Source organism: Mixophyes fleayi, chromosome 7 (assembly GCF_038048845.1).
Source record: "Mixophyes fleayi isolate aMixFle1 chromosome 7, aMixFle1.hap1, whole genome shotgun sequence".
NCBI classification, from domain to species: Eukaryota; Metazoa; Chordata; class Amphibia; order Anura; family Limnodynastidae; genus Mixophyes; species Mixophyes fleayi.
This window is the reverse complement of record NC_134408.1, coordinates 77,287,396-77,310,807: the sequence shown is the minus strand read 5'-3', so window position 1 is coordinate 77,310,807 and position 23,412 is coordinate 77,287,396. Positions and strand designations below refer to the sequence as shown.

Sequence of the window (23,412 nt, the reverse complement as noted above, 5' to 3'; positions counted from 1 at the left end):
TAAACTGCTCTATCTAAAACTTGGCTGAACAAATCTCCCTGCAAATCCCCACCCCCATCAAATATACATACATGCACATACATTATAAACAATAATTGTAATCAATGACCATACCATCAGACCAAATTCTAACCCTGAACCTACTTAAAAAACATTACTCCTTCCAAAACCTACCATCAAACAAAGTCTTAATGTTAATAATGTTATAACTGCGCCCCGTAATGTGTTGTCACTGCCCTATATACACAAAATGAATACTCTTACAACTCCTAGTAATTAATTAGTAAGCAGTAGTAAGATAAAATAAAGGAACATTTTGAGATTGACTTTGGAGAAGTAACTGGTGCATCTATGTAATTGGTCTAGGAATGTGTGTAAGTCATGAAATAACTGACAACAAAAAAAGTTTGCAAAGCCATCAGCTCTCACTGGAACATTTCATATGTCTCCTTTTCATATTCCTATAAAAGACAAAACTAGTGGCAATTGTTGGTAACATATCCTTGACACCAGTGTAGACTGAGTAGTGCTTATATTGATGACATATTTACTATATTAAACACAAATGAACACAACACCACGCAAAAGAAAGTAATAAATCATTGACTATTCAAACCGAACTGAAGACCGCATGCGGATAATGTTACCAGGGATGTCTGGAGATAAGTCTTTTCTGGAACATTAGTGAACCAAGTGGCACCCAACTCACATGTAAAAATACAGGTATCATCTTGAGCTTCTAGACATATGGGGCAAGTAATCTTATAGACATCTTTATCATAGATGTCTTCCAGCGATGTAAAATCTGGTGGTTTACTGCATGAGAGGAGAATTGGATCTAAAAAGATTCTCTCCCACTGGTACCTCTCTGTATTAGAGCACATGATTACTTCTGTAAACACATATACACCCTGATCAGCCACAACATTAAAACCAGTGACAAGTGAAATGAATAACATTGATTTTCTTGTTTAAATGGCACCTGTCAAGGGGTGGAATATATTAGGCAGCAAGTGAAAAGTCAGTTCTTAAAGTTGGTGTGTTGGAATCAGGAAAAATGTGTAAGTGCAAGGATCTGAGCGACTTTGACAAGGGCCAAATTGTGATGGCTAGACGACTGGGTCAGAGCATCTCCAAAACAGAGGTTCTTGTGGGGTGTTCCTGATATGCTGTAGAAAGTTTATCTTTTCCCACGCCCGCCTGTAAAGCTCTGCATTTAATCAGTTTCTAAGGTGAAGTGCGAGGAGAAACAGATAATCAAGATAGGTGGATAACTGTATTATTTTCCTACATACTGGGGTGGTACACCTGTCAAACCATAACGCATGTGTCCTAAGGTGATCTCAGGGAGGACAGAACCTCCTGTAGAGCAGAAGGGCAAGGAAAGACAACTGGTGAACCGGTTACAGGGTCATGGACACCCAAGTCTCATTGATGTGAGTGGTGAGCGAAATCTAGCCTGTCTGGTCCAATCCCAGAAGAAGCTATTGTAGCAAAATCACTGGAAAAGTTAATGCTGGCTATGATAGAAAGGTGTCAGAACACACAGTGCATCACAGCTTGCTGCATATGGGACTGCATAGCCTCAGACCCGTCAGAGTGTCCATGCTGACCCCTGTCCATCGCCGAGTGCCTACAATGCGCATATAAAAGCCAGAGCTGGACAATGGAGCAATGGAAGAAGGTCGCCTAGTTTGATGAATCACGCTTTCTTTTATATCATGTGGATGGCTGGGTGCGTGTGCGCCACTTACCTGGAAAAGAGATGGCACCAGAATGCACTATGGCATTCATGTGGCTGTAACTTTGAAACATACCACCTACACAAACATTGTTGCAGACCAAGTACACTGCTTCATGTCAATGGTATACTACAATGTCAGTGGCCAATTTCAGCAGGATAACGCGCCCTGCCACTCTGCAAAAATTCTTTAGGAATATGTTTGAGGAAAATGACAGGGCCTGAGTCATTAAGACACGCATACTGAGCGCAGCGCACGTACGTGCACCAATGCACGTATCTGGTTGTTGTGAACGCCCGAAGTCAACAAGACGCGTATTGTCACATATGCAGCTTTATGACTTCTGGTGCAAATGTTCCTATCGTACCTGTTTACAGCCGTGCACGCTAGCAAATAGTAGTAAGTTCTGCATTACTTGCAGAAGCGAACGCTCTGCTTTTTATTGCCACAGTTATACCATTGCTGTATCTCTCATCGAGTGTTGATTCATGTTTTAACAACTACCCTTGTTTGTTATATAGTGCTGGTTGTAATTAACAGTAAGGTATCTATTCCCCTTGTTATGCTACTTTGTTTACCTATACCACCAATGGTCTTTGTCAATCCCAAAGTGTCAGCATGCCTATTGCCCTGGTTGTTTTTTCTACAATTGGCAAACTTTGCCACTAAGCCTAGCTTTAATGCCCTCATGTACATGATGGACCATTGAGGAGGCATGATCATCATCCCCTAATGGTGATAAATTCACATGCATAAAGGGGAGCCAGGCCCCCACCAGCTGTGGGCCCTGTAACAGCTACACCTCCTGCTTCTAAGGTAGCTCAGGCTATGGGGGAATATCACAACGACTACACTGCAGAAGTCCTCTGATGGCATGGTAAAGAAAACAGAACCTATAATGGTGCACGTTTGGTGAAAATTATATAACTGATATGTATTTTTGGCTTATTACATTCTAAACCGGATGTGAGGTGTGATCCTATTGTACCGTGCTTGGCCTCTTCTCCATTGCCTTTTAACCAACAGCATTACTTAAATTTATAATGATAAGAAAAATTGGTAAATCAAATCACACACACAAACCAGTTTTTCTTTTAACGAAACAATTTTATATACAAATGAAATCAATATAAAACATGTAACATTTTACAACTCAAAAAAAATTATCTAACATTTTTTTTAGATATTTAATTTTTTTTTTACTTTGTTTTGCCTTTTCTTCATATTTTTTATATATTTTTTTCTTCTTTCTTCAGCTCTATCAGTAGCCTCTGGCTGTTTGGTCTGGTGGGACCCATCAACTCCTCATCTGCTGCAAAAAACGTAAGACAACAATTTAGTTAATGCACTCTTAATACAGTCATGTGGTGAAATGCTAGGTCTAGGTTCCTGTACATATGTGTATGCATTTTGCAAACTCGGTATAGTGCAGAAATGGGATGTTACCCAAAAACTGGCCCCATGTTTTTAATTCTGCTGAATGTAGGAGTAATACAAAGTACATAGTATAATTGTGTGTTGTTTTTTTTATACATTTTCTTCCTTGAAAATGTTGGCAAGCAGAGTCTCACCCTCTAGGGTGCATTTTTTAAGACAGCCAGCTGCACACAAGACAATAAGTTGGGATGGAGGGCAGTTTCCCCATTGGGGGAACTTAGGATGGCCTCCACTGTGAATGGGCAGGGAAAACTGCTTCTCATGTCCTACGTCTATCTCGTAAAAAACAAAAAAAGTCCAAACTCTATATGAAAATTACCATGTACTTATTTCTTCCACCAGCACCTGTGACTGCTGAGAGGGGGGTTCAGGCTGGCTCTGGAAGAGCAGTGGTGAAGTGCTGAGGTCTTCACAAACTGCCAACTCTTCCTCCACCGCCGACTGCTCTGCCACCGCTGACTCCTCCTGTGTCTCTTCTCTTTCCACTGCTGCCTCCACCCCTGCCACCTCCTGTGGGACCACCTCTTGTTGATTGCGCCGGTGGTGTTGGGAGCTGCGTTGGCATCCTGTTGGAGAGCATGATGTGTTATCTTACTTGTAATTTTTTATTTTCTTCAACATACACAAACATGCAGCCAATGGTAGCTTTCAATGGTAAATGTCAAATAAATGAAATGGTTAACGTTTGAAACAAAAAAACCATAATAAGCAGTAGAAACTATATATAATAATAAATAATAATAATAATAATAATAATAATAATAATAATAATAATGATATTATTAATTATTGTGGTAATGGACACAAAATAGGCCTTTGCAAATATCTCTCCATATTTTCTGTGTGCTGAAAATATTATATTGGCATATTATATAGTGTTTTGGCCAGACTTATGAGCATGTATTTCTGCCCTCAATTCTGCGAGAGGGTCGGCCTGCCGTCTCCGAAATCGCTCCATCCGCGCTGCAATTGGACGATGGTGCGACGTCTTCCCAATTGTAAGCGCAGACGCCTGTGTACGGCTCGATACGAATTCAGTTTCTCCTCATTACTCACTGACACGCCTGTCAATTACTTTTCAGCCAATGGGAGGGCCTAGCGTTCTGGCACCTACACAAGAGAACGCACCGGTAGCACTATAAAACTTACACTGCATTTGATAGTCGGCCTTGACAATGTATGCATGGACAAAGTTTTTGCTGTCGGGATACGGTTTTGATTGGTTGATTTTGAGGTAAGTAACATGGGCCTAGGTTTGCAACCTGACATAGCATATAAGGAGAAGGAATAATTAAACTTCCTTTTTTCTTCTTTAGTTTTCCAGTGACATTTGTGGGTCACAGCACAGGATAACCCTCCATTTTGAGGTAAGTAACATGGGCCTAGGTCTGCAACCTGACATAGCATATAAGGAGAATGAATATTTTGCACTTTCTTTTTTCTTCTTTAGTTTTCCATTGACATTTGTGGGTCACAGCACAGGATAACCCTCCATTTTGTGGTAAGTAACATGGACCTAGGTCTGCAACCTGACATAGCATATAAGGAGAAGGAATAATTGAACCTTCTTTTTTCTTCTTTAGTTTTCCATTGACATTTGTGGTTCACAGCACATTAACAGCACAGAATAACCTTCCATGTTGTGGTAAGTTACATGGGCCTAGGTCTGCGTCTTTTTGATATAGTGATGACCTAAACTTATTTTATATCAATTTGTAGACATGTCTGAACAAGAACCAAATCAGCCTTCCGGCTCATCATCTGTTGGGGCGAAAAAAACACGCCAGCCCAATGTTAGTAAAATCGGAAATTGACATTTTGGTGGAATTGGCTGTAGATAGGCTCCACTCCACTCCGCGTCAGCTCTCGGCAGCATCCAAAGCAAGAATATGGGAAGAAATCACAAATTAGGTCAATGACGTGGCTCCAATAAGACGCAAGGTGAATGAGGTCCAGAAAACGTAAATATGGAATCGTGAAACAATTAGCTCTTTGTTCTTATATAAAATGTGTCAAGCTTTTGAGGATAATTTCATCCTCCCAAGGGAGAGCAAATCTACACATGCATATTTCAGATTTTCATTTTCACAAGCAATCAGGACCATTTTCATAGAGTGACTAATTAGCGATCTGCAGCAGCTAGCTGTCTCAAGAATCTGCTCCAGTGTATTTTATGCTCAGTCTTATTAAATATTAGTAATTATTAGTTCCTCTTGTGTATACAATGATTTAGCACTGTAAGTATTGTGTTTATATATTGTATCATCCTTCTAATGTGTCTATTTTGCACACAGGTGGCAAGACTTTAAGCGTCGCCTTAAAGACAAAATTACAGAGCACCGAAGGCATGCACAAAGGACAGGTCGGTGGACCTCTGGCACAACTTGAACTAACTGCATTGGAGACCAGTGCATTGACCTTTTTGGATGCAGAGATGGTGCATGGTGTGGGCCGCATTGTCACTGGACGTAGCTCACCCGTCAGCGAGCCTATCACAGCTCCAGGTATATACCCACATATATTATACATATATATATATATTGTGGCAAGAGCCCGCTACTGCAGAAGCACACGCAAACAATAACTTCCTTTTTATGGTGCTTTATTGTCAGGATGGTAAATGTTTGACACCGTATACTTGTACAGCAATCATGGAGACCCTAAACACTAGCTATACATAGTCAAGCTCTCTCTCAGGACCAGCCAGCTCACCCAGCATTGGTCTCCCTGAACAAATGAAACAAACAAGCTTTTATACATGATGCTCCTCCCCCAGCCTTAGCTTGATGGACAGGTGACACACCCACCTTCTCTTTAAAAGAAAACACCCATCACTGCCTCTGTTTGCACAACCAGACACGCCCTGTCTGTTTGCTGAGAGGAAGGATTTCAGATCATGTAAGTTTAACCAAATTTAACTATTGCTTTTCATACATAAGTCTTCATTCTAGGTGCATTACTGCACAAATGTTTTACTCTACTTCCCTGCTTTCTCTGTATATTGCCAGCTAAATGCCTCCTTTTGTTACATATCCCTCACCCTAGCGTCTCCAAGTCGGGGGACGCGGACTTCGCGAGGAGCGCATATTTTCGTGACAATGCATTTGCATTCTTGTGCAGAATCCCAGGTCTATGTTCTACTGAGAACTTGAAAGGTTGTAGTGCCCAGAACCAGCGGGTTACCTTGGCATTTACCTCCCGGTTGCTCTGCATCCATCTCAATGGTGCATGGTCTGTTATTAAGGTGAACTCTCTGCCTAGGAGATAATAGCGCAGAGCTTCTGTAGCCCATTTTATGGCGAGACATTCTTTCTCCACAGTGGCATATTTTTGTTCCCTTGGAAGCAACTTACGACTTAGGTACAGGACAGGATTTTCTACTCCACTCTTCTCCTGTGACAAGAAAACACCAGAAGCATCAGTTTGGAGGAAGAACCTCCGGGTAAAATACGGTGCTTGTAGAACTGGGGAGGAACAAAGAGCTAACCGAAGATCAGACCAGGCGGTTTCTGCAGAATCAGACCAGGTTAATCTATCTGGACAACTTTTTTTTAACATGTCCGTAAGTGGAGCAGCTCTAGTGGCGAAGTGGCTTACAAACCGTCTGTAGTAACCTACTAAGCCTAAAAAGGTTCTTAACTGCGACTTTTTTCTGGTCTTGCCCAATTTTTGACTGCCTCCACTTTGTCTAGCTGGGGTTTTACATGCCCTTGACCAACAATGTACCCCAGATATTTGGCTTCTCTCATGGCTATGGCACATTTCTCTGGGTTAGCTGTTAACCCTGCTGACCTTAATAAAGCTAAGACCGCCTCAACTTTGGCTAAATGTGATCCCCAGTCTGGGGTATAAATCACTATATTGTCCAAGTAAGCGGCTGCATAAGCTGTGTGAGGTCGTAGCAATTTATTCATGGCCCTTTGGAAGGTGGCAGGTGCCCCATGCAACCCAAAGGGTAGGACTTTATATTGATAGAGACCATCAGGGGTGGAAAATGCAGTCTTTGGCTTGGCCGTGGAAGTCGGGGAATTTGCCAATAACCCTTTGTTAGATCAAGGGTTGTTAAATAATTGCTACCAGCATGATTTTCCACTAGTTCATCCACACTAGGCATCGGATAGGCATCAAACTGCGACATACTGTTAAGGCGCCTAAAGTCATTGCAGAACCTAATTGTCCCATTGGGTTTCAGGACAAGCACAATGGGAATATAACATTCACTAGTGGACTCTTCAATCACATCTAACTGGAGCATCTTCTCGACCTCCTTTCTCACGTCCACCCGTCTGGCTTCTGGAATACGATACGGCTTCTGCTTGACAATGACTCCTGGCGCAGTGACAATGTCGTGTTAGATTAAGGTAGTGTGCCCAGGAATGGAAGAGAAGACATCCCTGTTCCGACAAACCATTTCTTCAGTCTGTTGTCTCTGCTGAATGGACAAAGCTGGCTCTATGGGCACTTCAGACTTTTCAATGGCAGTACTCACTACCTGAGGAGAAGTTTCCTCATCATGCCAAGGTTTAAGGAGGTTGACATGATATATTTGCTCCTCCCTTCTCCTACCTAATTGGAGGACTCTGTAATTGTCAGGACCGACAGCCTCTAGAACTTCATATGGACCCTGCCAATGGGCAAAACGTTTGCTTTCCTGGGTGGGAACCAGGACTAGGACCTTGTCCCCAGGCTTGAAAGATCGAACAACAGCACTTTTATCATAACTTTTTCTCTGTCGTTCCTGAGCCTCTTTTACATGTTGCTGCACAATGGGCCCTATCTTTCCTAGCCTCTCATACATTTGTGACACAAATTGTACCAGATTTGGCTCCCTGGGACCTGGCTGCTCCCACCCTTCTTTTAACATATCCAAGATACCCCTGGGCTGTCTCCCAAACAATAACTCAAAGGGACTAAACCCTGTTGAAGCTTGAGGTACCTCACGGATGGCAAACATCAAATAGGGAATAAGAGTGTCCCAATCTTTTTTCTCTTGAGCCACTGCTTTCCTGAGCATGTGCTTTAATGTGCGGTTAAAGCGTTCCACAAAGCCATCTGTTTGTGGATGGTGTACAGAGGTGTGAAGCGCCGTAACCCCTAGCAACTGGCACATGTCCTTCATCAGTTTAGACATGAAAGGAGTACCCTGATCTGTGAGAATTTCTTTGGGTATTCCCAATCGTGTAAACATAAATACAAGTTCTTTAGCTATTGTGCTGGACTTTATGTTTCGTAGGGGAATTGCCTCTGGATATCTAGTTGCATAGTCAAGCACCACTAGTATATATTGGTGCCCACGTGTGGATTTTTCCAGTGGCCCCACAAGGTCCATAGCTATCCGTTCAAAGGGAACTTGTACTACTGGTATCGGCATGAGAGGTGCCCTGTACATGGGTTTGGGACAGGTTCTCTGACAAATGGGACAGGACCGGCAATACTTTTTCACTGCCATGTAAAACCTAAGCAGAACTCGTTCCCGTGTTTTATCCTCCCCTAGGTGTCCCCCACAGACATGTGTATGTGCTGCTTTTAAAACTAGGGTTACATGGACCTGAGGAACTATTAATTGTTCTACTTTATCCTCCTGTACTGTAGCAACTCTATACAGGAAATTATTTTTAACAATAAAATATGGTATACCTTCTGCAGGCTGGGCGGCTTTCGCTACCCCATTTACCTCAGTCACACTTTTAAAGGCATGTTCCAAAGTGGCATCATTAAGTTGGTCTCGAGCAAAGTCCTGCAGAGGAAACAAAATTGGTATTGCGGACCAGTCCGTATCCTCACTGACAGGCGGGGTGGGCTCATCTGCGACATCACTGACCAATGCTAGTTTGGACTGTCCATGTTTCCCCGCAGGTGGATGCTTTTGTGGAACTCCTGCTATGACTCCCAGGATGGCATTCCGGTTTGGCAGTTCCCAAAGATTGATGTCCAGATGCTGTGGATTCTTAGGCGGTTCCTTTAAGACCGGGCTTCCGACCGTTGCATGAGTTGCCGGCATGTCCGGCCGGATCCGCTCACCGAGGACATCATTAAACAGTGGGAAGTCTCGCCCCAAAATGACTGGATATGGGAGTTTAGGTGCTATGGCAGCTACCACCATAACAGTTTTGTCTTTCAGTGTGACTGGTAGTATTGTTCTTTCATACTCCTCTGTCGTGCCATGTACGCAAAGAACCTTCACTTTGGGCAACCGAGAAGTTATGGTTTCGGTAAGGCAGAGCTGGAAACCAATGAGAGTTCACTCCCCGAGTCAACCAAGGCCAGAACAAGGTTTTGGTTGATTAGCATAGTCACCTAGAACAAACAAGGACTTCCTGATGTGGGACTCATGGTAAAACAGCTTGGAAATGCAGGCCCAATATGTGCCACGGAACAGTCCATGGGTTCCTGTAGTTTAGGACACTCTGCCTTAAAGTGGCCTGGCTCACCACATTCAAAACACTTCAGATTAGACAGCTTTGCACCTGGCCCTCTGTCCGTAGCAGTTTTGCCATTGGGCCCTGTGGCAAGGATTGTCAAACCTGGCTTTTGCGTGGCAGCGGCTTTGGCACAAATGCAGGTTCTTTAGTCATTTGCTGTAGCGCACAAAACCTTTCTACCACGGTGGCAAGCTTAAGTTTGTGGGTCTGATTGCAGCACCCACCTTTGCAAATCGCAGTTCAGTCCCCGGATGCAGTGCTCTATCGCCAGAACTTCAATAATCCGAGAAGGCGAATTCTCCTCAGGCTGCAGCCATTTCTTTAAAATTTTAGAAAGCTCAGCCACTTGCGCTCTGACCGGTTTTTCTTTATCATAGCGCCATTGGTGATAGCGCTGGGCTCGGCCTGGCCCGGAAACTACAACGCGAGCCAATATCTCAGACTTTAGGCACAAATAATCAGAGGCCCGTTCCTCATCTAGATCCATATAAGCTCGCTGAGCTTCACCAGTCAGATATGGCGCCAGTCTCTCAGCCCAATCTTTAGGAGGCCATTTTGCCCTTTTTGCAAGTCTCTCAAAGGACACCAGATATGCTTCTATGTCTTTACCTGGCGACATTTTTAGGAGAACAACTGTTTGCTGAGAGGAAGGATTTCAGATCATGTAAGTTTAACCAAATTTAAACTATTGCTTTTCATACATAAATCTTCACTCTAGGTGCATTACTGCACAAATGTTTTACTCTACTTCCCTGCTTTCTCTGTATATTGCCAGCTAAATGCCTCCTTTTGTTACAATATATATATATATATATATATATATATATATATATATATATTACTGTTAAAAATTAATTGGCTTTTAAGTAACAAATCCTAAACACAAATATATTTGCAGTTACATATAGTGAGACGTAAAGAGGTTATATTTTAACCACCACACACAGCACAGTAAACAATTGTGTTGACAATGTATCGTTTCACATCATGCGCACAATAATAATTCACAATAATTGCCTGAACACGGTATTAATTTTTGTTTTTTCAATTTGTCATTGTAGGGGCCAATACAGCTGGAGAAAATTCTGAGGATGAGCTGGTGGAAGAGGCACGTGATGTGGTAGAGCATCAGATGACTGAGGAAGCAGAAGTCAGTGAACGGGAATCACTGCACGCTTGCTATCACAGTATTCGAGAGACAAATACCACTATTCCACAGATATTGCCACAACCCTCACCCGTATGGAGCATACTTTATAGTAGCCTCACCCGTATAGAGAACATTTTGGACTTAAACATTACCTCTATCAACAATACCCTTACACGTCTCACTGACCTTATTGCAATCTATATCACCAATCCTGCAGCACGCATATCACAGGGATCTTCTCCTACTTCTTTCTCTCCATCTCTCAGTCCCATCTATCAATCATACTACACCTCACCTGATTATCGTTCCACAAGTAGACCCTATTGTGCGCACCCGTCTTCACATTTTGAACAACTCCCCTCTCAAGGTCCTATTGTTTTTACCGTAAGACCTTAAATGCATCACCATCATTACCAAAGCAACTGATATTTTGACAATGACCCATATGCACATTACAATCCATCAAACAACTATCATTTACCTCCACCTGCCCCTTCTGCTATCTCTGCCCCTTCTGCCATATCTGACACCTGTGCACCTCGTGCCACCCGTGACACACAATTTTCGGCTGCTGTACACTCACTCACTGCTGCTCCACTGGCCTCTGCTTCCTCCCCACTGTTGCCTTCTACATCGCGGGTTACCAGAAACCAGACTCATCCAAGAACAGCTGCAACCATTGTTCCAGCAAAGAGGCCCCGAAAATCCAAGCAATTGTTTGTTTTTATTTTTCCTTACAGTGTAAATAGAATCTATAATGACATACTTCTTAGTTATGCATGTTTTCTTTAGTAAAAAAAAAACTTACAAGAAAAGTAGGTGTCCAGGACATATTGTTTAAAGGAGACAGCATCAACTGATTCAGAAGGGCTGGGGTCAGCATCTAACACCTCCTGGCCAGCAACCTCAGCCTCTTCCACCCAAAAAATCCCACTCCTAATGACGATGTTATGGAACACCACACACAGAGCAATGATATCACACACAGTGGTTGGAGTGTACATTAGAGCACCACCAGACCGATCTAGGCAATGGAATCTGGCCTTTAAAAGACCAAATGCCCGCTCCACAACCGATCTAGTGCCTGTATGTGCGGAGTTGTATGCCATCTCCTGCTCCGTACGTGGGTTCAATAGAATAGTGAGGAGCCAAGGGCGAAAAGGGTATGCATTATCTCCTAGAAGGGGTGACAAGAAGGAGAAAGTGGAAAAACATGAGTGACATAATTGTAGGTCCATCAAGAACAGAGACAACATGTTGGATGACAAATAGTGGCAAATGAAGCAATTAGACACAGATATTACTTCAGAGAAACTTACATAATATACTCAATGTAATTTGACCCAAGGTTTAATCTTTTGAAAAGCTTTTGATATGGGGAGCTGTCCAGGTAGGATTTTCAGGTAAACATCCCAATTGAATGTACCTGGGAATGATATTGCAATGCTCCTTTGTAATAGGTCTACTTAGCTATCAAACTTAAGACATTAATATTTCCACTTTAAAGTACTACATATATGACATTTATTGAAAAGAAAAAAACAGTACCTAATAGCCACGCTTCACCATTCGGCCTTGCACCACCTTGCCTCAGTTGCAATCTTTGCCACATCCCTGATTGCCGGAAGGCAAAGGAGTCATGTGTACTCCTTGGCCACATAGCTACCAGGTCATGAATCTGGAGATACGCGTCACATATAGCTTGGACGTTTATTGAGTGGAAATGCTTGCAATTCAAAAAATTGGCAGCATTCCCACCGGAGGGGACCAAGGCTACATAAGTCCCATCTACTGTCCCTATAACGTGCGGGAAACCGGCTATGTTGGAAAACTGCCGTTTGATCTGCACAAGGGACTCCTCATCGAGTGGCAGATGTATGAATTGCCTGAGCCGCGACAGGAACGCCCCCAGAACAACCTTCAGCACACGACTGAAGGACTTCTGGGACATCCCTGAAGCGACTCCCACAGTGGTCTGAAAAGACCCTGTGGTACAAAAGTGCAATACTGCCAACAGTTTGGTCAATGGTGGTATTGCTGTTGGGATGTTGTGCTTTGGCTCCAGGTCCCACTGCACAATGCGCAGGGTGTCCAGGATGACACAAGGCGGGAGCTGGTAACGAAGCACCACCTCAGCATCAGACATCCCAAAGAGGCTGACACGTGGCCTGAAGACACGATCCCTGGGCCGGCGACGATGGACTAGTTGCTGATTTTTGAGGCGTCAACGCTGGTTGCCCTCCTGTGCTGCCACATGTGCCTTGGCCCTTTCCAAGAAACGCTATATTTGAAAGAGAAGGATGTTAAAAAAAATTAATTACTTTATAGTTTTGGAAATGTTTTGCACAAAACCAAGAACAAAATTTACCATTGTGACACATAAGTAGGCATTAAACATAGCAAGAAGAAACCCTAAAAAAAAAAGACACATACATATGTCTCGGGGGGGCGGGGGATAAGAAATTATTCCTTCTCCTTATATGGTATGTTAGGTTGCAGACCTAGGCCCATGTTACTTACCACAAAATGGAGGGTTATCCTGTGCTGTGACCCACAAATGTCAATGGAAGACTAAATAAGAAAAAATAAAGTGCAATTATTCCTTCTCCTTATATGCTATGTCTGGTTGCAGACCAATGCCCATGTTACTTACCACAAAATGAAGGGTTATCCTGTTCTGTTAATGTGCTGTGACCCACAAATGTCACTGGAAAACTAAAGAAAATACTAGTAAAGTATTACACCCAAAAAAATACAAATCTCAGGGGGAAAGACCCCCCAAAATATAATAAAATGATAAACAATAGGCTAGCAGTAAACAGACACTTTCAAAAATAATAAGCCAAATAAACCCTAGTAATAGTTTAAAATATATAAAGCAAACATACCAGTAAATCAGTCAGCAGTGAACAGGGCACATGATGTACTCAGAGCTTTATAGCATTGTTTAATTGGCAGAGAGTATGCAGGTGAAAGTCAGCATACGTCACGATCACATGGCGATCCTTAGGCCAATTTCTGTGTGTTAGTGGTTCAGCAATGATAGATAAACTAGACCCCAAGCAGATGCATAGAATACGCCGCCAAGCACGCGATTGAATGCGTTCGCACAAGTCTGACTTTGACGTCAGTACACGGGAACGCCCTCATTGTGAATTGACTACGGCACCACGCCCCATTACCACCCTGTTCACGCCCCAAAGTCGTAGGACGTTGCAAATGCCAATTGCGTTCACACCTGTAGAGCATTCGCTTTCGGAAAAGTGTGTTCGCTCGACTGCTGAGCATGTGTACAACACTTTTGCGTATGGTACGCGCTGAAAATTGACATACATCCCATAATGCCTCAGGCCCAAAGAGTTCAAGGTGTTGACTTGGCCTCCAAATTCCTCAAATCTCAATCCAATTGCGCATCTGTGGTATGTGCTGATAAAACAAGTCCAAAACACCACCTCACAACTTACAGGAATTAAAGGTTCTGATGATAACATCTTGGTGCCAGATACCACAGGACACCTTTAGAGGTGTTGTGGATTCCATGTCTCGATGGGTCAGAGCTGGTTTGGTGGGACGAGCGGGATGTACAAAATATTAGGCTGGTGGCTGATCAATATATACACAAACACACATACACACAGGGCCTGATTCATTAGCAGTCTTATCTGCCGATTTTGAGCGGATCACATGGAAATACACTCTGCACATGCCCAGAACAGGAAGATAAGTAAGAAAATCCATCACTTAAATCAGTCACGGTCTTAAGTTAAGACTGCACTTAAGCAGCTCTCCGACCTCTTAAGAAAAAAGGACGGGGAAAGGGTTGGGAATGGGCAGAGATCATAGTGACATAAGAAGAGTAGGCGTTTACCTCCGGATTCATCAGATACATAAGAAGCAGTACTTAGTGGAGTTTTTTTTGGTTTTTTTTAAAGTTTATTTTATTGAGATTTTTTCAGTTTTAACAATATACAGGTTAGACTGTAAATCAAGCAATTTGTTAATAAAAGTAAACTAATAAAAACATTGTTATAATGCTAAATAACAGAAGAGGATGGAAAAAAAAGAAGAGAGAGAGAGAAGAAGAGGATGGAAAAAAAGAAGAGAGAGAGAGAAGAAAAAAGGGGAAAAGGAGGGGGGGAGAAGGGGATGGAAGCTCAGCCCGGCATCCTGTTGTCTGCCAAATATTCAGTATACCATTTTCAACCGAAGTCACAATATCGTTCTCTATTTTAATTGGTCCTTGGTTGATCTGTTCCGTAGATGGCAAGCCAAGGTTGCCAGATATTTCGGAACTTAATCGGCTGATCATTTATTATACTTGTGATATGCTCACAACGATAAGTCTGCCATATTCTGTTAATGATTTCAGTTAAAGTAGGGGGTTCAGATTTTTTCCAATTTGCTGCCACTGCACACTTAGTGGCATTAAGAATATGGCCCACGAGTGCTGCTGTATGTTTGTCAATGTCTGGGTCAATTTTATGTAGAAGTGTGCAGGAAGGACAGGGGGGAATTTGTAGAGTGGTGACTCTATGAATTAGATTATGGACTTTTTGCCAGAATACCACCATCCTAGGGCATGACCACTGTCACGCGCCGTCCCTGTGTCTCTTCCTCCGCACAGGGACGGGCGCTCTCTTCCAACAATAGACAGCCGGTTCCCAGCAGCTGCGCGTCCCGTTGCCTCAGTATCCAGGGGTGGTGTTCAGCATCACCACCGTCGTAGGTAGTCCTGCCCCCTGTGTCCCATATATAAAGCAGACTCTGGCACATGATGAGTGCCAGAGTATTAGGTCATATCCTTGCTCCAGCATTCCTGTGACTTTATATCTGTGACTCCTGTGTATTACCCGGCTTGTTCCTGACCATTCCTATTCTGTGCTGCCTGTGAATTGACCTCGGCTTGTGTGACCATTCTTCTGCGCTTCAGATACCTGACCCGGCTTTCTCCTAACTACGGACATTGGATTTCCCCTGTGGCATCTACTGATCTCTTGGTTCTGACCCGGCTTGCCTGACACCGCTTCCATCCAATCGCTTCACTGGTTGCTCCCTCTGAGGACCGCGACCTGCGTGTTCCCGCAGCTAAGCCCATACTTCCTTGCGGGGGTTCCTGGTGAAGACCTGGAACACGTTAGACTCCTCGTCTCTTTGGTGAGTAGTGCCAAAACCAGTAAGAAATACTCCTGAATCGTGACAGTATACTCTGGCCATGACATCAGATGGAACAGGTGAGCCCTCAGCCCGGGATCTCCTCATCCATCTGGGCTGCCGAGTGGAACAGCAGGAGGCGGACCAAGCTCGTTTACTCCAGTGTGTCCAAGGAATTATGTCACGGCTAGACACCTTGCAGGCGGTCCAACCTCCTCCGACCGAACCCTCCATTGCTCCCTCTCTCTCTGCTGCGGCCGCAGTAGCTCCATCTTCCTCCCTGACTTCGTCTACCGGGCTTAGAATTCCTGCTCCGGAGAAGTATGACGGAGATCCAAAGAGGTGCAGAGGGTTCCTCAACCAGTGCGCCATCCTTTTTGAGTGCAACTCTTCAGCCTTCTCGTCTGAGTGTACCAAGGAGCCCTTTATAATATCTCTTCTCAGTGGGCAAGCCTTGGCCTGGGCTTCACCGCTATGGGAGCGCAATGACCCTTTGCTGGAGAGTTCGGCTACTTTTATTGACATGTTCCAAAGAGTTTTCGATGAACCAGGTCGGGTTTTGTCTGCTGCTTCCAGTCTCCTAAATCTCCGGCAAGGTTCCATGTCTGTCGGCCAATATGCGGTACAATTCCGCACCCTATCTTCTGAGCTTCGGTGGAATAATGAGGCCCTCAATGCCACCTTCTGGCAGGGTCTTACTGACCGAATCAAAGATGAACTTGTCACTAGAGAACTCCCCTCGGAACTGGACTCTCTTATTTCTCTATGTATCAAGGTCGATCTTCGCTTCAGGGAGAGAACTTCAGAGAGATCCTTTACTAGACGTACTCCTCGACTGGCCCCCCAATTTCAAAATCCCCTATCTTCCACGGAAGAGCCTATGCAGCTTGGCTATTCAAGATTGACGCCTGAAGAACGCGAGAGACGGTTCAAGCAGAAATTATGTTTATACTGTGGAGAGGCTGGTCATGTATTAAGTCTTTGCTCTAAGAGACCGGGAAACGCCTCCTCCTAGACGGTAAAAGGGAGGCCGCCCTAGGAGTTGCCGTTACCACTCCCTATTCTTCCTCTAATCCCGAGTTCCTGATGCCCATCCAGCTTATGACCACTAAAGGACTCCAGCAAACCCTTGCCTTCGTGGATTCCGGTGCCGCAGGGAATTTCATCTCGGCCTCTCTTGCCTCACAGCTCCGATTTCCCATTCAAGATCTGCCTCAACTGCTCACACTCACAGCCGTGGATGGTAACCGCGTCAGCAACGGTATCATCTCCAGCATTACGAGTGCGGTTCAGCTATTGGTAGGATCCTTACATCAAGAGTGGATCCAATTCCTTGTGTTACCACAATCTGTGAATCCTCTAATTCTGGGCCTTTCTTGGCTTCGAACCCATTCTCCTCAACTCAACTGGGTCCGAGCTGAAGTTATCTCCTGGGGTCCACATTGTCATAACAAGTGCTTCTCCTCCCCTCGTCCACAAGTCTGTTTAACTCGCACCATTCCAGAAGAGGCTACCCTTCCGTTGGCCTATCAGGCCTTCAAAGACGTCTTTTCCAAGAAGAGATCGGAGATCCTGCTGCCTCATCGCCCTTGGGATTGCCCGATTGAACTGATTCCGGGCAAACAGATTCCCCGTGGCAGGACTTATCTCTTATATTTACCTGAGAGTCAAGCCATGTCACAATACATTTCCGAGAATTTATCCCGGGGATTCATCCGAAAATCTTCGTCCCCAGCTGGCGCAGGATTCTTCTTCGTTAAAAAGAAGGATGGGGGCCTTCGCCCCTGTATCGATTATCGACAACTGAACAAAATTACCATCAAGAACCGCTATCCATTACCCCTCATTACCGATCTGTTTGATAAAATCAGCGGAGCTCAAGTCTTTTCCAAACTGGACTTACGAGGGGCCTACAATCTTGTGCGTATTCGTCAAGGAGACGAATGGAAGACTGCGTTCAATACGCGAGACGGACACTTCGAATACCTTGTGATGCCCTTTGGGCTTTGTAACGCCCCCGCAGTCTTCCAGTCCTTTGTCAACGAGGTCTTCCAAGACGTCTTATATCGTTTTGTTGTTGTCTATTTGGACGATATCCTAATATTCTCACAAGATATAATTTCCCATCGGGGTCATGTGAAGGAGGTCTTATCACGTTTACGCACCCACCAACTGTACTGCAAACTAGAAAAATGTACCTTTGAGGTCAAACAGATCCCTTTTCTTGGATACATCGTTTCAGGCTCTGGATTGCACATGGATCCACAAAAGGTATCAGCCGTTGCTAGTTGGCCTCGTCCCCAGGGCACCAAAGCCATCCAAAGATTTATTGTGTTTACCAACTACTACAGGCGGTTCATCAAGAACTTTTCCTCTGTAATCGCTTCAAAAACTGCCCTGACTCGAAAATCGGCTGATCCAAAAAATTGGCCTCCTGACGCCTTAGAGGCCTTCGACCGGCTGAAACTAGCCTTTACGTCTGCCCCCGTTCTCTCACAACCGGACCAACTAAAACCCTTTTCTCTTGAAGTGGATGCATCCGCTGTTGGTATAGGGGCAGTCCTGTTCCAGAAATCCGGACTTAGTACGCATCTCCCCTGTGGGTTCTTCTCTAAAAAAATTCTTAGTCATGGGAAGAATTACGGCATTGGCGACACGGAGCTCCTCGCGATCAAATCTGCCCGGGAGGAGTGGCGCCATCTTCTGGAGGGCTCCCGCCATCCTGTGACAGTCTTTACGGACCACAAAAATCTGCTCTACATTAGTGAAGCACGGTGTCTTAACCCACGTCAGGCACGATGGGCATCCTTCTTCTCTCGTTTTAATCTAGTCCTGACATACTATCCTGGTTCCAAAAATGTGCGGGCAGATGCTCTCTCTCGTTCATTCGACAAATCTGACCTATGTTCTCCCTCGGAGCCTCTTCCCATCATCTCTCCCACCAGTATCATTGCCCTTACCGGGGCCTCTGCTAGAACACCCCCCAGAGGTTGTTCCTACTTGGAAACGAATTTACGACCCAAAGCTCTACGGTGGGCACTCTCCTCCAAACTATCTGGACATGCTGGTGTCAAGAAGACATATGAACTTCTACGGGAACGATTCTGGTGGCCAACCTTATATTCCGATGTTCGAAAATTTGTGGCTTCCTGTGCAACTTGTGCTCGTTGTAAGAATCCGAGGTCAGCACCTTCTGGTCTTTTGCAACCACTTCCTATTCCTGATCTTCCATGGCAAAGCATATCGATGGATTTCATCACCGATCTCCCTACTAGCGACGGGTTTACTACTATCTGGGTTGTGGTGGACAGATTCTCTAAGATGGCCCATTTCGTGCCCCTGGTTGCTCTTCCTTCTGCATCTCAATTGGTTACTATCTTCAAAGAGATCTTTAGGCTCCATGGCTGTCCTCATGAAATCATCTCGGATCGTGGAGTCCAATTCGTGTCACAGTTCTGGAAGACCTTTTGCAAGATACTCGGTTCTGAACTCAAATATTCTTCTGGCTATCATCCTCAAACCAATGGCCAGACAGAGCGCGTTAACCAAGACCTGAAGGTCTTTCTATGATGTTTTTTATCAGAGAACCAATCCAAATGGTCTAGTCTCCTACCCTGGGCAGAATTCGTGCATAACTTTCATCATCACGAATCCTCAGGTTTCTCTCCCTTCTATGTCGTTTATGGAACCCAGCCCACCCTCCCTAACTTCTCCAGTCATATTCCATCTCCAGTTCCTGCTGCTGATACTCTAACTCGGGACTTCTCTCGCATTTGGTAAAAAAATAAAAACAAGCTTCAGGAGACTTCCCAACGTTATAAGCAAGCTGCTGATCGTCATAGAAGAAATATTCCCTTACTTCAGATCCATGACAAGGTTTGGTTGTCTACTCGCAACCTCAAACTCCTAGTACCCTCTCAGAAATTGGCTCCACGTTATATTGGCCCTTTCCCTATCACACATGTTATCAACCCGGTAACGTATAGACTCCGGCTGCGTCCCTCTCTAAGGATTCACAATGTGTTTCATGTGTCTCTCCTCAAACCATTAATCCTTAATAAGTTTTATCGCTCACCCCGTCCTCCTGCTCCTATTCAGACAGCTGTAGGCGAAGAATTTGAAGTCAGTCGCATCTTGGATTTCCGTATCCTTCACAGACGGCATCAGTTCTTGTTTCACTGGAAAGGTTTCGGGCCAGAAGAGAGATCCTGGGTGAATAAGGAGGATCTCCACGCATCACGTCTATTAAAACAATTTCTCAAAGAGAGATCAATCCGACAAATAGAGAGAGGAGGTACTGTCACGCGCCGTCCCTGTGTCTCTTCCTCCGCACAGGGATGGGCGCTCTCTTCCAACAATAGGCTAGGCAACCGGCCTTCACTTCCGGTTCCCGGCAGCTGCGCGTCCCGTTGCCTAGCAACGGGACGCGATCCTCAGTATCCGGCGGTATACGTAGGTATATCTGTGACTCCTGTGTATTACCCGGCTTGTTCTGACCATTCCTATTCTGTGCTCCCTGTGAATTGACCTCGGCTAGTGTGACCATTCTTCTGCGCTTCTGATACCTGACCCGGCTTTCTCCTAACTACGGACATTGGATTTCCCCTGTGGCATCTCTCGGTTCTGACCCGGCTTGCCTGACACCGCTTCCATCCAATCGCTTCACTGGTTGCTCCCTCTGAGGACCGCGACCTGCGTGTTCCCGCAGCTAAGCCCATACTTCCTTGCTGGGGTTCCTGGTGAAGACCTGGAACACGTTAGACTCCGCGCCTCTTTGGTGAGTAGAGCCAAAACCAGTAAGAAATACTCCTGAATCGTGACAACCACCATATGTGATGGAAAGAACCCTCTTGTCCAGAGGCCCTCCAGCATAAGTTAGAGGATAAATGGCTTTTAGACGGGTGGGGACCAAGTACCATCTATAAAGTAACTTATATGCATTCTCCTTGGTCTTCACACATATAGAGCTCTTGGCGACACGTGCTCTAATCCAGGCCCATTCCTCCACCTCTAACACCTCTCCAAGGTCTTCCTCCACTTAAGCTCATATCGATCTTTGTAGGTTGATGAAATGCCACCAGAAGGATGTAAATGTCGAGATTAAACCAGTAGGGGGGGATTTGCTTTCACAGAAGGATTCTAAAGGTGTAAGTTGATAAATAGTTTTAAATGCTGGAATTGAATGATACAAATGTCTCAGCTGGAGGTATTGGTAAAAGCTGTTGTGAGGAATGTCGTGTCGTCATTGAAGGTCCACAAATTCGGGAAAATACGCAAAGGGGCTATGTCTGTCAAGAACCTGAATCCACATGAGGACCAGAGCTGAGAAAAGGATAGTTGTTGTCCAGGGGTGAAGGCTGGGTTGTTCCACAGTGGAAACATAATTTCATGATGTGCTAACAGGTGAAATGTTCAGGTATAGTAGTCCCATTTCTGGAGTGAAAAGCAAAAAGTGACTGGAAGTGAGGAGAGTGGCGGCCGGTGTTTGATCGATATCCGTAAGAGGGTATAGGGTGAGAGAAGGTGCATAAGGGCTTGTATGCGGGGTCGGTTTCCTACCCAGATAAACCGAGCAATTTGCTTCTGCAGGGTCTTTAGTGCAAGTGATGAAACTCGTATAGGTAGCGCCTGAAATAAGTAAAGAATCTATGGCATAAATTAATTTTTACTGCCGTAATGCAGCCCAGCCACGAGATGTACAGGCTATCCCATTTCTCGAGATCCCGTTTAAGTGAGTTCAAAAGCCGAGGGAAGTTAGCAGCATACAGTTGACTATATTGACCCCTTAAATAGATTCCTAGGTATTTAAGCCTATCCAGTTGCCATCTAAAAGTTGATTGACGATTAAGGGAGTCGAATAGTCAAGGGGATACATTGAGAGGGAGGATTTCAGATTTATCCATATTGATTTAAAAGTTAGAGACTGCTCCGTAGTTGTTTAGTTCATTCTGTAAAGAGGGAAGGGAAGTGAGAGGATTGGTGATTGTCAGTAAAATATCGTCTGCGTACATGGAGATTTTGTAGTCAGATACACCCGCTTGTATTCCTACGATCGTTGGGTTATTGGTAAAGACAAAAAATTTCTCTTTAAAACATGCTAATACTTATTCTTCAACACAAAAACTACCTTATTCAACATTAAAAGTAAATGAGCAGGTTCTTACCTGAAGTCTGAGAGTTTGTCTCACTGTTGTAGTAAAGTTTGCCGAATTCATTGCACAGTTGTTTGCCCATGTTTTGTTCTCCATCTAATGCTACCTGCTGTGGCTGACACTGATCATTTGACAATTGTAAGTTCTGTGCTTTCTCACCTATAAAGAAAGGCAATTAAAAGATAATTTCATTTTATATTGCTATAGTTGATAGTAAACTTAACGTGTTATTAGTTAGAAAGGTAACAGAAGCATGCTAATATATTATAATATATAATGTATATTAATTTAATATCTGAAATGCACTGTAAATGACAAGGAAACCACACATATATCAAGCAGTTTATAAGATCAGTCTAGCGTGACAGCACTCTGCACTTGGATTTCCGATACGAGAGGTTCTCCGGAACATAGTGTCACCAAAATTGTACTGTTATTGATGGCCATGATACAAACTAGTTAACCAAAATACTGAGTTGCAATGTCTTACTTAGAAACAAAGGAAAAAGCAATAAAATTCTTAGCTGCCCCAGAATCCAGGAAGGTGGAGACCTGCATGGCATTCCCCAGCAGAAAGTGTCATGTGGCTCTGAGAGATCAAGTGCCTACTAGAGTCCGGAGCACTATTGTTTTTCTTTTTTGCAGTGTTATTCTAAGTGATGGAGACTGCTTCTGGGAGCCATCATGGACATGCATCAGGGCCAATCTTTTAATACTGTGGTCACATGATCATCCAGGCCCCCTCCACATCCCCTGTGCGTACAGTATTTAAGCCGCTCTGCACACATCTAGGGTGCCAAAGCATGAATCTTTGTTTGGTGCATTGGTGAATTGCCTGTGATATTCTGCTTCCGGGCTTATTACTATTAGGATTGCCTTTGCTATAATATTCCTGCCTTGTCCCTGTGACCGCATACCACTTCTCCTGCCTGCATACCTCTTCTGGTGGCTCAGTGCTGGTATAATTACACTCCGCATACAAACTACACTTAAAACGCACCACAGGGGCCAAAACCTTATTGGAGCACTCAACAAATCCCATACCTCCTTGTAATGCTCCCGGGTAAACACCAACATCACATTAGAATTCTTGTCTCGGGCGTGGGTAGCATAAAATTAGGTTAATCAGGATCTTTTTCTGTGTGCTCCAAATAGTAAATAGACTGACATAATTCCAGTTAAGGGGCCTGATTCATTAAGGATCTTAACTTGAGAAACTTCTTATTTCAGTCTCCTGGACAAAACCATGTTACAATGCAAGGGGTGCAAATTAGTATTCTGTTTTGCACATAAGTTAAATACTGACGGTTTTTTCATGTAGCCCACAAATACTTGATAGCTTATTTGTACACTGAAAT

The 23,412-nt window shown here is 44.2% G+C and overlaps 1 protein-coding gene across 13 annotated transcripts in view; it reads right to left on the bottom strand.

Moving 5' to 3' along the window:
- NAB1 (NGFI-A binding protein 1) overlaps positions 1–23,412 on the bottom strand; it is a 613,281-nt gene that overhangs the window by 180,746 nt on the left and 409,123 nt on the right. For 3 of the 13 annotated variants that reach the window (XM_075180002.1, XM_075180003.1, XM_075180005.1), the window contains exon 7: positions 22,067–22,213. In XM_075180002.1, coding sequence (XP_075036103.1) covers positions 22,067–22,213 — 147 coding nt within the window. Of the gene's footprint in view, positions 1–2,835; positions 3,055–3,498; positions 3,746–11,559; positions 13,467–22,066; positions 22,214–23,412 lie in introns of those variants that run through there. The other 10 variants (XM_075179996.1, XM_075180001.1, XR_012678255.1 and 7 more) reach the window with 9 other exon arrangements.